Here is a 15491-nt window from a genome sequence, read left to right as displayed (position 1 = left end):
CCCCTCTCGGGGCTCTGAGCTGAACAGCACCACAGTGCTTTTGACACTAAAATAAAGTAGAACTTTAAACACAGACTCACAGAATGAATCCCAGACTGTTTGGGTTGGGAGGGACCTTAAAGCTCCTCCAGCTCCAACTCCTGCCACGGGCAGGGACCCCTTCCACTAGAGCAGCTTGCTCCAAGCCCCTGTGTCCAACCTGGCCTTGAACACTGCCAGGGATGGGGCAGCCACAGCTTCTCTGGGCACCCTGTGCCAGCGCCTCAGCACCCTCACAGGGAAGAGCTTCTGCCTAAGAGCTCAGCTCAGTCTCCCCTCGGGCAGGTTAAAGCCATTCCCCTTGGCCTGTCCCTACAGGCCCTTGTCCCAAGCCCCTCTCCAGCTTTCCTGCAGCCCCTTTAGGCACTGGAGCTGCTCTCAGGTCTCCCCTTCAGGAGCCTTCTCTTGTCCAGGCTGCCCCAGCCCAGCTCTCTCAGCCTGGCTCCAGAGCAGAGCTGCTCCAGTCCTCATGGCCCAGAAGACAATTAGCATCATTAGGCAGTGGGAAATGGCAACTCAAGGAAAACATTTACAGGTAACAGCCCTTTTGTGCAGCATTCATGGGAATGAAGAACACTGGGCACGGGTGCCACAGGCAGTTTTCCCTCTAGAGGGTGAGGATGGGGACACAAGGATCTACTTGGGACGCAAGGGCCTCTCCCGCACACGCAGGTACCGAGCACAGCGAGCCCAGGCCCGTTTTTTGACACAGAACGGAACGGTGAGCGGCACGAATGGGATGCCGACAACATCCAGCTCGAGGCAACTGCAGGAGAGGCTGCACGGGCCTCGCTCCGCCTGAAACAATCACAGCAACACCAGAAACATCCCCCACAGGCAGCGCACGTCACTGCCTCCGTGGAAAGCCAGCTCAGGCTGGCAACGCGCAGAGGTTCCGCGGTGCTCACGTACAGCACCGCAGCCGGTGGCTTTAACGAGGATGCTTCACTGCGTTTTCCACCGGCAGCGACGCGGGGCCTCGGGCAGGGCACAGGGGGACAGCCCGCTCCTCCCCACGCCTGGCGCACCCGGAGGAGTCACCCACCCGCAAAGGGAAGTCCCTGAGATGCTGCCGCACCGTGCACAGTCCCAGCCGCATCCATGCGGGGCCTCCCGGCGGGGCGGCCGCAAACCTGGCAGGAGGTTGTAGTGGGGTGGGGGTCGGTGTCTGCTCCCAGGGAACAAGGGATGGGACAAGAGGAAACGGCCTCAAGCTGCACCAGGGCAGGTTTAGATGGAGCTGAGGAACAATTCCTGCCCCAGAGGGTGCTCAGGCATTGGAACAGGCTGCCCAGGGCAGGGCTGCAGTCACCGTCCCTGCAGCGCTCACACCCCCTCAGTGCCACGGGGCAGCGGTGGCCTTGGCAGTGCCGGTACAGAGGTTGGACCGGATGAGCTGAAAGCGCTTTTCCAGCCTCCTTGATCCTCCGGTTCTCTGACACCGCGCTCCCCGCCGCCAGCCCGGGCCCCGGCCTCCGCCGCCTCTCCCCCCCGCGGGGCGGTACGTGCCGGGGCGCACGGCTCGGCCGGGCCCTGCCGCAGCTCCCGGGGCCATGCGGCGGCAGGAGCGGGGAGAAGGGGGGTGTGTGTGTGTGTGTGGGGGGGGTGTCCTTGTGACGGGGATGGGGAGGCCCGGAACCGGGAGGGGGTCACGGAACACACGCGGGCCCGCCCGGCTCTGGCGGGGCGACGCGCACGTGGCTCACGGCGGGGGGCGGTGCTCGCCCATCGGTGCCGTTCCCCGGTTCCCCGCCCTCCGCGGCGCGGCCCCTTAAGAGCGGCGGGGGGGGCGGGGGTGGCGGCACTCGGCCGGCGGCGGCACGCGCAGGTAGGGCTGGCGGCGGCGGCGGCGGCTCCACGTGGCGGGCGGCGGGACGGGACATGGCGGGAGCGTGGGGACGGTGCGGGGGACACCGGGAGCTCCGCAGCCCCGGGCTCACCGCCGGGTTCGGTGGGTCAGGGCTGTGCCGGGGGCCGCGGCTCCGGGCCTTCCCCCCCCCCCCCCGCTACCCCGGTGAGTACGGGGAGCTCGTGCTTTGTTCTTGCTTCGGCACAGCCGCACGGGTGAGGGTCCCGCGGGGACGGTCCCATAGCCTCGGACCCCCGGCCGTGGCCCCGCGCTCTCGTGCCGGTGTCCTCCCTCAGTGGGTCGCGGGAGCGGGCGGTAGCTTCGGGGGTCCCGGGTGGCCTTGGGAATGAAGAGGGGATGCTTTGCCTCCGGGAGCGGGGGGGGGGGGGCGGTCCTCACCTCTCCGGCCCGGTGCCCGATAGCGGGGGGTGCGGGGGACAGGAAGGCGTGTGCGGCAGCCGGTGAGAGGCGGGGGGCACCGGGGAGGGCGGCTGCGGTTCCCCGGGAGCCTCGTGGGGGAGGCCGGAAGGGGCTTCCCCTTCCCTCCGGGCGACCCGCGCCCCACGCAAGTGCTCCAGGTCTCCCGGTGGGTCAGTCGCTGCGGTCCTGCCTGCGGCGTTACCGGCCGCCGGGATCGGTGGTGGCGGAGGGGGCGCCCGCGATGAGGCCGGATGCGATGGGACAAGGACTCGCGGTGGTCGCAGCGGGGAAGCGGGAGCGGTACCTGTTGCATCGCTCCTGAAGCTTGCGGCCCCACGCATCGCATCCCTGCCCCGTGCGGGTGCTGGGCATCGCACCGAGGATCGCTCTTGATGGAGCCCGGTGGTCGCCGGCGGGAGTTCGGTAGCCCCAGGATCCCGTGGGCCACCGGTGTGCAAATGCCACCCGAAAGGGCAAGCAGCGCTGGCGAGTTTGGAAGTTGACCTGAGAAAGAGGATGAGCCTGAAGAGGAGGCTCGGAGGGAAAGTGTGGAGGACCTGGACCTGCAGTGGGTGGGAGAGGTGGGATTTCTGTCCTCCCCTCTGACAACAAGTTGCCGAAAAGCTGCAGAGCCCCTTCTGCACAGCACCACCCCAAAATAACCAACCTTAAAGCAACCCCTTTGTGCAAGGGTTGCTCATGTTCGCAAGGCTTTCAGTTTCTTCTGAGGAAGAAAGATGGGATTTCTTAGTAGCGTGACAAGAAACCTGGAATCTAATGACGGTGTTTTTGTGCTTTTCTGTGAGCCGTAAGCCTTTTTGTGGTGCACAAGCATCCTATTTTGATGCTAAGTGAGGTAATTTAGTGCTGGCTGATTCTCCTGGGTCTCTTTGAGAGTTTTTTGGCTCTGTCTGGAGGGAAAGGAGCAGGGCTGAGAACTGGGACGATGCGTGGCATAACTGGGGTGTGCTGGGGGCAGAGTGGGGCTCTGCATTTGGGGAGAGGAGCAACTGGGGTTGCTTGGTGAGAAGGGGCTTTCTCAGTGTTGATCACTGGGGTAATGGATTTCTTAATGACAGATAAGTGTTTGGCAAGCCTCCCTACCCCAAAGTCATAGGGGTGCCTGTGCTGGTCCTGGCCCTTGGGGGAAGGTGTGAAGTATCCTCCTCCCTTTATAGGAGGTGATTCCTGACAAAGGTGCGAATGGCTACATGTGCTCTTGGCTTATCTCGCACAATTGGCCTGATTTACCTGGCAGCCAAAGTGGAAAGTACCCGGTGACTTGCACGCTACTAATTTAGGTATCCTTTATGAGGAGTTGAAAAGCTGCACGTAGGCTAAGGGAGGCGAGTTGCATCTCATTAAACACCCTAGTGCTAATCTCATTGTTTCACTTTTATGGCTTTTCCTATTTCCTTCTGTGGAATCAGCCTATAGCAGGAACTCGATGGAAGTAAGAGCTTCTCACCAGTGATGCCTGTCTGACTCACTTCTAAATGTGCCCTTAAAGCTGCTGCGGTGGAGTTGTGCTGTAGCTGAAACAAATTCGTGTGGGGCTGTTGGTTAATTCCTGAAACAGTGAGGACCTGCCTGCTGCTGGGTCCTGGGTGAGGCTCCCATGCCTCAAACCTGGTTTGGGGGCTCTGAGGAAGCAGTAATGTGGAGATGGCTGCGTGCAAAGGCAGCTCATGCTCCTGTCTCCAGGGAAGAGGGTGGCACATGCGTTTTGAGTGACTTTGCGGGGTTTTGGAGCCCCCAGCAGCCTTAGCTGGCTGGTGTCTGGTGGAGGAATGCCGATGTTATTGGGTACCACATTTTTCTCATTCTGAGGATTTCCTGGCGGGCACGGGATGTCCCAGGAGTGTTCCTGCTGCTGCTGGGAGGATCAGCTCTGCTCCCTGGCAGAGCATGGCCTGTGCTTGGAGTTGGAATGATACCTGCACAGGGGTTGTGAGCCTCTGTCCTCACCCGAGACTGGGGTCCAGCACCTGGTGCTGTGGGAAGCCCTTCACTGAGGGATGGGAGCATGAGTATGGGGCTGTATCCACCAACAGTGCCTTTGCTCCATCCCTGGTACCCCTGAGCTGAAGGGATGGCTCTTTGTGCCCTTTGGGTGAGTCTGTTCGAACCTGCCTGTGAAACTTGCCAGCAAAGCTGTCTCCAGAGCAGAGCTGCTCTGATCATCTCTGGCCTCCTCTGGACTTGCTCCAACAGCTCCACGTCCTTCTTATGTTTGAGGCCCCAGAGCTGGATGCAGGGGGGGGGGGCTGTCTCACAAAAGCCCAATAATAATATAATAATGCATAACAAATAAGCCAAGCTTTTGCCTTTGAACTTGTTGATAGCTTGCTTAGGCTTGACTTCACCCTTTCCCAAACCAGTTAGATGCTTGGTCCTTGCTCAGACAGGCTGAGCATCCCTGTTGCTAATAGCTGGGCATGGCAGCCCCGGATGAGAGCTTGTCTGGTATCTGTCTTTCTGTTTGGGAAGGTTTTTCCCCTCAAAGCTCCTGACAAACCCATCTCAATCCTTCCCAAGGTGGCTTGTGGCCTTTTGCAGCTCACAAGCTCTGGCTGGGGCTCTGTGTGCTGGGTGTCCAGGGATGGCCTTTGGCCTCGTTTAGGCTGCTCCATGCCTCTGCAGGCTGGGGCTCGCGCTCTGGATGGTGCTGTGCCAGTACAGCCGCTGTGCCCCGTGGCGTCAGCCTGTCTGCGTGCCCGGCTTAGCTCACCTCACCGGGCCGGCACACCGGGGCACGTTGGAGGCTGCGCTGGGTGTCCGGGCTGGGAGAGATGCTGCTGGGCTGGGCCGCTGCCCTCGCCGCTGCCCTCGCCGCTGCCCTCGCCGCTGCCCTCGCCGCTGCCCTCGCCGCTGCCCTCGCCGCTGCCCTCGCCGCTGCCCTCGCCGCTGCCCTCGCCGCTGCCCTCGCCGCTGCCCTCGCCGCTGCCCTCGCCGCTGCCCTCGCCGCTGCCCTCGCCTCACCCCGGCCCTCAATCGGCCATTGTCTTTGGTGCGGAGCCCTGAGGAGTCACGTAGGCCATGTGCCGCCAGGTTAAAGCCCGGCGGTGGGTGCCGCTGGAATTACAGCTCCGTGCTTAATGCTGTAAACCCGCTTAAAATGGGTGCAAGTGGTGTTTCGTTAGCGCCTCACAATCTCTGTTTCGTCTCGCTTCTGACCAGATTCGAAGCTGGAAAGCGTTGCTGGCTGCAAGCAGCTCGGGATCGCCAGCGCCTCCTTTTCCTCGGCAGTGGCTGCGAGAGCTCGGTTCCGTTACAGGGGCCACAAGGGTTGCTCAGGGGCCGCTGGCTCCTCACAAAGGGGGTTTTCATATCCCACCAAGTGCTGAGCGCTGGAAGAGCCTCGAATTGGGAAGTTGAGATGGGGAGAGGTAGAGATGTGTCAGGCTCTCATGCGGAGAATGTTTTGGGATAGGGCCGGTGGTGCAGGCTCTGGGGAGCATCCCTCCCCTCTGCCAGGGGCTCGAGGTGGAAGCCCCCTCAGGGAATGGGGTCTTTGTGCCTGTCCTGCCTGGTCTGGGTGTCTTGGTTCACGTATGAAGTGGCTGAAGGCTGGTCCAGCTGCCTAAGGCACGAGGGAAGCCCAAATGGTGCCCGAAGGAGGCTTAATGGTGGCTGAGGTGTGTGGTGCCTGGCCATGGCTTGCATGGGCAGCAGATATCCCTCTCCCTCAGACCTGGAGGAGGAGGCTTGCATAAAGGGGTTACCTGGGAAATATTTGATGGCATTTGCAGGGCTTTTATAAATGTGAGCCTCTGTCTGTCTGCTTTGGAGCCCTGCCAGCCTGGGGCTTTTAAAAACACAGCCCTTTGCCACAGGCTGTATAACTAAAAGTCTGAATCTTCCTATTCCAGGCCCCTCTGGAAGAGGCAAGCGGTGCTGCTGCAGAGGGAGATGGAAAGGGTTTTGGTCTTGTGTGGGATTCCTTTTGAGATGACACAGTCCTCATTGCCTCAAAGCCTCCATTCCCGCTCTGGCCAGGGCTGTGCAGAGGAGGGTTGCTGTAGGCTACCCATTCCTGTGGCTTAGTCAGGACACTCACGGGGAGCAGATGTGATACTCGCAGTCATTACTTGCTCTTAATTACTGCAAATGTGGTGATTTTATTTCCTAATAGGGCAAACTGTAGCTGGCTGCCTGGCAGCTGTGAATTTGACTTCCAAACACGTCTTACACGTTGCAGCTCTTCCAAAACAGAGCCTGTAAGTGTCATAACTCTGTTCTGGGTGGTTTTTTGTTGTTTTTTTTTTTCCCTTTTGTAAAGGGGAGGGAAGTTTTCCAATTGAATTTTCTGCGTTACATCTGCCTTTTCTTGGTTTTTTTTTCCCTCTCTGGGTTGAAACTTGTGTGTGAGGGCAAGGAGGAAATCGGTAAGAAGCCTTAATGCGGTCGAAGGAAGAGCTTTCTAAAACTGGCCTTTCTTATTAAAGCTTTTCAATGAGTCAGGGAAAAATGTTGTGGCATGCAGAGCTCCTCATGTAAACCCTCTGGCGTCAGGCTTTGGGAATCTTGCTTCATGGTCTCAAGCCTTGCTTAGTTCATGGTTTTTTCCTTGTGTCTCAGCAATGCAAGAGAGGTCATGTCTAACCCGCGCAAGAGTCTTGTCTTTTGGAGAGAGAGATGCCACCTGAGGACCCGCAGGAGGAGGAATGCAGGGAAGGAACAAAGAGCCGCAGTCATTTTGGTGCAGTTGAGCTCCTCAGGAATGGTGGAAGAATTAAATGAAACCTAGGGGTGTGACTTGGGAGCAAAAGGGAAAAATCCCCAACACCTCATCAGCGTCCCCCAGCTTTTGATCTGGAGAGGTTTTATTGCCAGTAGTTTTAGTGCTATCACGATTGTGTTCCTTGCTGGTAGGATTTTGTTGCCAGCATCTGGTAGTTTCAGCTCTTAATGATTTCAGAAATCAGTGTTTTAAAGCTCACTGAAAGCTCAGTGTTACTCAAAGCAAGACATGGCCACAAAGTCCAGGGCACAGCCCATGGGGGAAGTGGTGCTGAGCAGAACTCGGGGTTCACAGCAGCTTTCCAGCAAGAGCCTGGGAGGTGAGTGGGCTGCTCCCCATAGGTTTCTGGTGAGCCTTCGTGGAGCCTGGCACTCTTCTCCCTGGATGCTGGTGCCTGCAGGTAAGTGCTGGCTCCGGGCTCTGCCTGCAGCTGGATCTGGATGGTGTGGATTCAGCTTGCCATGATCCCCAGAAGCCCGAGAGGAAATCTGCTCCTCTGGCTCATGGGCAGAGTTCAGCCGTGGACGTGCCCGTGGCAGCGTCTTATAAATGATTCCTTTGTTGGAGTCAGATCTCTGGGGTGATGGTCATGTGTCGCACTGGCCGAGATGCAGGAAAATCGGTGTCTGGGTCAGGCTAAACCAGTCTTAGCAGCTTACGGAAACCAGCCTCGTGTGCTTTGCTTCCTCTTGCCCACGGTGAGTCTGAGGTATGGCTTGAGAGCGTGTCCGGGTGTCGGGTGGCTCTGGAAACCCGGTGCTGTATCAGGTAACTGCTGCCTGTGTGCCCAGTGGCAGGTAGGAACAGGGGCTCCCTGTGGCTCTGGGCCACCGGCTTCAGCTGGGATACCTGGATGTGCACCGAGGTGACACGGAGCAAGTGAGAACAAGGCGGGTGCTGGAGTACTGTGTGATGTACCGAGGGCATGAGGGGACGTGCCAGGTAGACGCTGGCATGGCAGCAGTAGTTGACGAGATGGTAATCGCTGTGAACCTGAATGATGTGTGCTATAAATAGGAGGCTGTGCCTCCCTGAGCCAGCCCGCTGCTTTGAAGTTGGTGCTGTGTCTGGTGTGACTTGGGGGTGCTTTGGAGAGAGCTCTCCTGTTCCAAGGTGGCTTTTTGTTCAAGTGGGCACCGGGGCAGCAGGGCAGAGAACTGCAGAGCATCAGGGGGGCTCTGGCAAAGGAGGCTGGTGGTGGTCAATGTGGGCAGTGGGGTTTCTGGCTGTGAAGCCAGGGAGGGTCATGGGACATCAGAAAGCATCTTCCAAAATCTGGGGCTTGGGGGGATGTGATTTCTGGGGACTATAGTGATTGCTGGTGCTTTGCATACTGCAAACCAGGCTTGTGAGCAGCTGTTCTGGTTGCGTTTCCTCGCTGGGGTGGCTTGTGCTGCTCTCTGCTGCCTGAAGCAGCCCGACTTTTTGAGCAGCCACAGTTCCAGGGCACGATCCAGCCATGCAGCAGCTGCAGGACAGGGAGCGAGTGCAGCAGCACCCTGACCCTGCAGGTCTCTGAACTGCTCCGAATCATCCTCTACCTGCCCAGCCTCCTTGAGAAGATTCTACATTTCAGCACGCCTGGAAGACATTTTCCCATTTATTTTCTAATCCCTTCTGGTTTTGAGCTTTTAAGGTGAATTGTTTTTGATGCTGGGGTGCTTTTTGGTAGGGGAGGAGAGTTTGGCTGTAGCTGGATCAGGGGGTTCTGGGCTTTGCTGAGGCTGCTCTGGTTGCACCCATTTTCCCTCCCTGGGCAATGTTGGCAGCATATGGGAGCCTTTCCTGATTACTGCTCAGGCTAAGTTTAGCCACTGCCCATGACCTTCATGTTAGCGGGTGCACTTTTGCAGAAGTGGAGGTGTCCCGTCTCTGCATGTGGATTTATTTCCCTGGGCATTTAATAACGTGTGTGCTCTGCTCCTGCTCTGGATGGCCTGGGGCTTCCTGAGGTTTTGCAGTGCTTCAGAGTGGTGCTGGGGTCACGCTCCTGGAGATGCTGCAAGGGCTCTGTTCTGGGCAGCAGAGCCCCAAGTGAGTCTGGCTGTTGCCCTGCTTGACCTGCTGCCACTGGTAGCCCTTCCTGCTTCACTGCCTGCTGGTGGCAAGGATGTGCCCTGCCCTTTTTGGCTTAGGACACGGTATCATGTCTTACATTTGTTGCTTATAAATACCTGCTAGCCAGCGCTCTTAAAGGCCAGCTGCAATCTGAGCATGTGTATTGGGCTGGTCTTATGAGTCTGGTGTGCTGGTGAGCCGCCAGTGCTCACCTATCAGATCAGCTCTCCAGGAGGTGGTCCTGGGCACTGGTGTTGTGCCAACCTTCTGAGCAGGGGTCAGGCCTTGCTCTTGGATGCCAGGGTGTGGGATGCAGCCATCTGCTTTCAACTGAGGTAATACTTTGTCCTTTGCAGATCTTTGAACCCCGACTGAGTCATTGCCAGCTTGGTTCAAGATGCCACCGGCTACCGGAGGCCCTGTGGGATACACCCCTCCTGAAGGAGGATGGGGATGGGCTGTGGTTGTCGGAGCCTTCATCTCCATTGGGTTTTCTTATGCCTTCCCCAAATCCATCACCGTGTTCTTCAAAGAGATTGAGGTCATCTTCAATGCGTCCAGCAGCAAAGTCTCATGGATTTCCTCCATCATGCTGGCCGTTATGTATGGAGGAGGTAAGTGGACTCGAGGCAGGAGTACATGTTCTTGTGTGTTGTAGTACAGGATGTGGTTCTTCTGCTGGGTCTGATTTGCACCTTGCTGTAGTGACAACAACAGAACTTTGCTAGAAGCTGGAATTCTCTCCTTATGTGAGACCAAAACTTCCCTTAGCAAGTTTCTCTTAAGAAGGTTGCTCAAAAAGTTCCATTTAATGCCCAGAATTCAAAAAACCAGGTTAATCTGTCCTCTGCAAAGCTGTAAGTAAAATCTTTCCGGGGAATTACAACTTGTGTAATTCTGCCCTTGTCCTTGTTACAGCGTGCTGCAGACACTGTCTGCTTCCAGCGCCTGCTCAAGGGCCAGGGGAGCTGCTGTGCCATGTGCAGGAGCCCTGCTTGCAGGGTGTCTTTGAGATAAGACCTTGATTTTTCTATTTATTTATTTGAATTCAGCAAACAGCTGTATCTGGGGATCTGTCCCCAGTCTCTGGTCAGCTCTGATGGCTCAGCTGTGCTCTGGAGTGCACTAAAACCTTGCGCTGCCTTCTCTTTCTTGCCCCCCCCAGCAGTGCCATAGGCAGCTTGTGCTGTTTGAGGGTGGCAATGTGCACTGGAAATAGAGACATGAGCAGAATAAAGCAAAACTACTTAAACTGAGGCGGCTTCCCTCCCCCATCCTTCAGAAACTGCTTCTTGGAGCTTTTTAATCCCCAGGCTGTGCTTTATCCTTGTCTTTATAACCAGTGAGGAGCAGGTGGAGTGCTCCTGAGGGATGATGCGCTGCTGGTCTCTAACCCGCCAGCAAACACAGCTTTTCACCAGGTTGCTCAGCTGAAAGCAATCCGAAATGGGAGCTGACTTGTGTCCACTTCAGAGGCACATTGGAGCTCGTCCCAGTGCCATCCGTGCCTGGCAAGCAGCCTGTGCCCTCCCTGCATTTGTGCATCCAAAGTGGCTGACGTCAGCACCCGGCCAAGCACGAGGCTTTTCCTCTGGGGGAACAGGCTCTGCTTTGTCCTCGCTCAGCTAGTGAAGCGACCAGCACATTTCCCTGCTCCGATGTTATAACAAGCTTGTAAACCGTGTAACTGCCTTAATGAGACTCAGTCTGGGCAGTTCCTCCTCTCCTAATAGCTCAGAGCTGGTTCCCTGGGGCACCCTGGGGTGGCACTGCCTGGAGTTGCCTGGTGGATGGGGTGAGAGCTCCCTCCTTCAGCCCCTTGTCCCTCTTCTTCCATGCTAACACTGCCCTGCTCCCATTGAAATCGTAGAATCACAGAATGATTTTGGTTGGGATGGACCTTAAAGCCCATCCAGTTCCACTAGACCAGGCTGCTCTAAGCCCCATCCAGCCTGGGTGGAATGTTTAATGTTGCCATTAAATCTCAGCAGTTTGCCCATCTTGAACTTGCTTGCCCATCACCTGATGGCAGGGATGCTGAAGGTATCCCAGACCTGCCCATGTGCATCTCCCAGCTTCTGGAGCATGGGAGCGTTCTGTTCCCCGAGTCAGTCATTCCAGAGCTCCTGCAGCCATTAGCCCAGACCCTTTGCAGGGTCTGAATTGCATTGGAGCAGTCCCTGTGTGCATCCCATTCTCCTCATCCTCCCCCAGGCACCTTCCTGTGGGAGCTGTGCTCTTGCTTAGAGGCAAGAAATGTAGCTCATGCTCTGGCAAAACCTTGTGAGCTGATGGTATCTTGAAGCCTGGGGTAGCTTCTGTCCTGGGCACGGCTGGGGGTGGTGGAGCAGCATGTCCTGCAGCCCCACACAGTCACCATCAGGGTATGGGGATGTGATTGTCTCCAATGCCCTTTTCCCAGCTCCACGTTGGGATTAGGAAGGACTCTGTTGTGTTACTTAATAGATTTTTGGGGTTGGTTTTTTTTTTTTTTTAATTCACAGCATGAATAATCAAGGCAGATCTGTAACATTTGGTCCAAAATGCTTCATGTGGCTGGGAATTACTTTTTTCTTTTAATTAAAAAAGAGGGCTCTGAGGGAATCGCCCCCAGAGCACACATTGCTGCCACCAGAGAACACATTGCTACCCTCAGTGGCTTCCTGTTCCCTTGCCCTTGGAACTGCTGCTCTGGCCTGGATTTCCAGGAGGAAAGGCCACTGCTGCCTTTAGACTCTGTTCAGGGGATCACATTTGCTGAGTTCAAGGTCCGGGTTTTGCAAAGAGCAGAGTGCTCTCTGAGGCTTGGGGTGATGTGGCAGCCCCCCAAACGCTGCTGTTGCCTCACATGAGACTGTGGCCCCTTCCCAACTGCTGGTGCCATCAGGTTGGTGTCACTGTCACAGGCTGCTCTGGCTAGCTTGTAGGCACTGTGCTGGCCGTGGGCTTCTGTAACCTTCCCCAGGCTTTGTTTAAACTGGGCAAGAAGGTCAAGTAGCATCTGAGGACCCATGAATAACATGTTGACAACCTTGCTATCTGTTAATGGCAAAACTAGGTCTGTTAATATTCGATGGGTGTTCATTCAGTTTATTTAAATATGTTTTAGTATCTGTAGAGCAAGCTTTGCAGTATCTAATCACTGTTTGCTTTGGATTAAAGCTCCTGATAATGAAGCACTTAAAAGGTGGGTGTGCAGAGCAATTGGGTTTTTCTGCCTTAGGGGTAGCAGTGAAAACAGAAGCACCCCTTCTCCTTGGGACTCTCTGGGGTGGCTACTCCTCTGTGAGCCCTTGGGGAGCTCTGCCTGTACCCATCGAAGCTGCTGCCTACCAGCTTTGGTTTTGATCCAGAAAGCTCTCTCTGAAGATGGGCAGTTGTTATGCACTTGCTTTTCTGCTGAGGCTCCAGCCTGTGGTGGGCATGTGGCCATAGGCAGAGCAGAGCCCCCCAGCTCAGTGCACTGCATAGGGCAGGTGACTTTACCCTATCCCAAACCCCTGTCCCTGAGGGCAGCTGGTGCCCAGGCAGCTCCTGCTTTAGCTCACAGATGGCAGCTTGCTCAGAAAACTCTCAGCTTTCTGTGCTCTAACCAAATGTCCCTCTTCTCAACAGCTGCCTCTGAACCTCCTGTTCTTTCCCCTTACCCCAATTCCCTCGCTAGGTGAAGCGTGAAACATCACTGTGCGAAGTGTGCTTGCGTGCATGCCTCGTGCGAAGATAGCTCATCCCTTAGCATCTCTTTCACTCCCCAGGTCCCATCAGCAGCATTCTGGTGAACAAGTATGGCAGTCGGCCTGTCGTGATCGTAGGTGGCTTACTTTCTGGGACCGGGTTGATCGCAGCCTCCTTCTGCAACACGGTGGAGGAGCTCTACTTCTGCATTGGGGTTGTAGGAGGTAAGTGATGGCTCTGCCCTAATGGGGCTGCAATGGAGGTAAGCTCTCCTCTGAGGCAGCAAGAGGAGCAGTTTAAACCCAGTAAGTTATTAGGGAATATCTGTGATGAATTGGCATAAATCCCAATTCCTGTTATATATTCTAATAAGAGATGGCTCTGGTGATGTAACATGGGGAGACTGTGCCAATGACTGTACGTGAGACTGGTGTTTGGTATAGACAGTAGAGAGCGTGTGTTGTTACTGCCCCAGGTTAGGGTTGTGCCGTGCCACTTAACGGTTGTCATGAGCCAGGGTGGTTGTGGCTTCCCAATTCCTGTGTGTGGTTTTGCTGCTGCCCTGGTGTCTCCCCCCCAGTTCAGCAGCAGGAATGAGTGCTGCTCATGCAATTGGGGTGTTAATACAGCCAAAATGGAGCTGTGGAACCCCCCAGAACCAAAGCCCTCCTTTCTGCTGGTGTTGCTGGCTTGTGGGGATGATCAGGCTCCAAGCCCCTTATTTCTCCTCTCCTTTCAGGCCTTGGACTTGCATTTAACTTGAACCCAGCCTTAACCATGATTGGCAAGTACTTCTACAAGAAGCGGCCCCTAGCCAATGGGCTGGCGATGGCAGGCAGCCCCGTGTTCCTCTCCACCATGGCACCCTTGAACCAACTCTTCTTTGGCATCTTTGGCTGGCGTGGCAGTTTCCTCGTCCTCGGAGGTCTCTTGCTGAACTGTTGTGTTGCTGGATCCCTGATGCGGCCCATCGGCCCCAAGCCAGACCAGCTGAAGAAAGAGGTCACTAAGGAGGCGCTGCAGGAAGCTGGGAAGGCTGGTGACACCAGCACAGACCTCATCGGTGGGAAGACCAAGGAACAGAAGAGCTCGCTTCTGCAGACGATCAACAAGTTCTTGGACCTGACCCTGTTCAAGCACAGGGGCTTCCTGCTCTATCTCTCGGGCAACGTGGTGATGTTCTTCGGGCTGTTCGCTCCCTTGGTCTTCCTCAGCAATTATGCAAAGAGCAAAAAGATCAGTAATGAGTCTGCAGCCTTCCTGCTCTCCATCCTGGCCTTCGTAGACATGGTGGCCAGACCTTCCATGGGACTAATGGCCAACACCAAGTGGGTCAGACCCAGAATCCAGTATTTCTTCGCCATCGCCGTGATTTACAACGGGGTGTGCCACCTCTTGGCCCCCATGTCCACCACCTATGCTGGCTTCTGTATTTATGCTGGCTTCTTTGGCTTTGCCTTTGGCTGGCTGAGCTCAGTCCTGTTTGAGACCCTGATGGACCTGGTGGGAGCACAGCGGTTCTCCAGCGCCGTTGGCTTGGTGACCATTGTGGAGTGCTGCCCTGTGCTTCTGGGACCCCCTCTGCTAGGTAGGGTGTGGTGTGCCTGTCCTGTCTGGCCTTGCTGCATGGTGGTGGGTCTCCTTGAGCCATGGGCAGCCCTCAGCACTGGGGCAGGGATGAGGGGGGTGAGCACTGGCCCTGGACCACCTCAGCATCTGAAGGATAGCTCAGGAGGTGGGGTCTGAGCCCCGGGCACAGGGTAGGGGAGCAGGGGCCTTACCTGTGAGGGTGCTGAGGCGCTGGCACAGGGTGCCCAGAGAAGCTGTGGCTGCCCCATCCCTGGCAGTGCTCAAGGCCAGGTTGGACACAGGGGCTTGGAGCAAGCTGCTCTAGTGGAAGGTGCCCCTGCCTGTGGCAGGGGTTGGAACTGGATGAGTTTTAAGGTTCCTTCCAAACCATTCTATGAGTAGAGCTCTGAAGCAGAGGGTGATGGGCTTGGGCTGTTCTTGGGAGCATCTCCTCAACCTGGAGCTGTTCTGGGGGGTATCTCACTAAGCTGTCCCCTCTCTGTCCCTCAGGGAAGCTCAATGACATGTATGGTGATTACAAGTACACATACTGGGCCTGCGGGGTCATCCTCATCGTCTCTGGGATCTACCTCTTCATTGGGATGGGCATCAACTACCGGCTGGTGGCAAAGGAGCAGAAGGCGAGCAAGGCGAAGCACGAAGGGAAGGAGGAGGAGACCAACATCGACGAGGCTGGGAAGCAGAAAGAGGCAAACAACGATGTGGCTCCCTTGCCTCAGAAGAGTGGGGAGGATGGCGTCAAAGAGGAGGAGAGCCACATGTGAGGGACAGGTCTCAATCCCGGGGTGTTGGGGAAGTGCTGCTGCCCTGGTGCAGCGGCTGGGGCACTGCTCCGCTGGCGCTGGGCAGCCGTGAGAAGTGTTTAAACCAGGTGTTCATTTTTTAACCAGGCTCTGAGTTCTCTTTCCATCTGTGTTCAACAAAGGTTCAACAGGGCTACACTTATGCAGTATCCTTGTTTTGGGGGGGGGGGGGGTGGCAGGAAGGGGTAGGGGGAGGCTTTTTATAGTTTGGCTTTTTAACAGTAACATGAATGTACTAATACGTGCCTTACAGTCTTCATATCTAGCTGAATCTGGAGGAGCCTTAAGTCTAAAATGTGCTTTAGCTCTGTAT

General features: G+C 56.2%; 1 protein-coding gene across 4 annotated transcripts; it reads left to right on the top strand.

Annotated features, from left to right (window-relative positions):
* Positions 1-1777: 1777 nt before the first annotated feature.
* On the top strand, positions 1778-15261 carry SLC16A1 (solute carrier family 16 member 1). Of its 4 annotated transcripts, none has more exons than XM_057426887.1 (5): positions 1778-1867; positions 9467-9724; positions 12866-13009; positions 13525-14373; positions 14865-15261. In XM_057426887.1, the coding sequence occupies exons 2-5, from the start codon at positions 9508-9510 to the stop codon at positions 15137-15139; spliced, it is 1485 nt and encodes a 494-aa protein (XP_057282870.1). In that variant the 5' UTR covers positions 1778-1867; positions 9467-9507; the 3' UTR covers positions 15140-15261. The 4 variants fall into 4 exon arrangements, with proteins under 4 accessions (XP_057282870.1, XP_057282869.1, XP_057282871.1 ...); XM_057426886.1 differs by lacking the exon at positions 1778-1867 and adding an exon at positions 2688-2889; XM_057426888.1 differs by lacking the exon at positions 1778-1867 and adding an exon at positions 7640-7761.
* Positions 15262-15491: the final 230 nt, after the last annotated feature.

The sequence above is a fragment of the Pezoporus wallicus genome, unplaced genomic scaffold (assembly GCF_028554395.1).
Source record: "Pezoporus wallicus isolate ANWC-B61680 ecotype Strahan unplaced genomic scaffold, APGP_CSIRO_Pwel_v1 contig_11646, whole genome shotgun sequence".
Classification (NCBI taxonomy): Eukaryota; Metazoa; Chordata; class Aves; order Psittaciformes; family Psittacidae; genus Pezoporus; species Pezoporus wallicus.
The sequence above is the reverse complement of the archived record's forward strand: the minus strand, read 5'-3'. Positions and strand labels throughout refer to the sequence as shown.

Coding starts and splice junctions, on each gene's coding strand:
- SLC16A1 (XM_057426887.1), top strand. CDS start 9,508: ATGCCACCGGCTACCGGAGGCCCTGTGGGATACACCCCTCCTGAAGGA. Junction 13,010..13,524: donor CTGCATTGGGGTTGTAGGAG/GTAAGTGATGGC, acceptor CTCTCCTTTCAG/GCCTTGGACTTGCATTTAAC. Junction 14,374..14,864: donor TCTGGGACCCCCTCTGCTAG/GTAGGGTGTGGT, acceptor TCTGTCCCTCAG/GGAAGCTCAATGACATGTAT.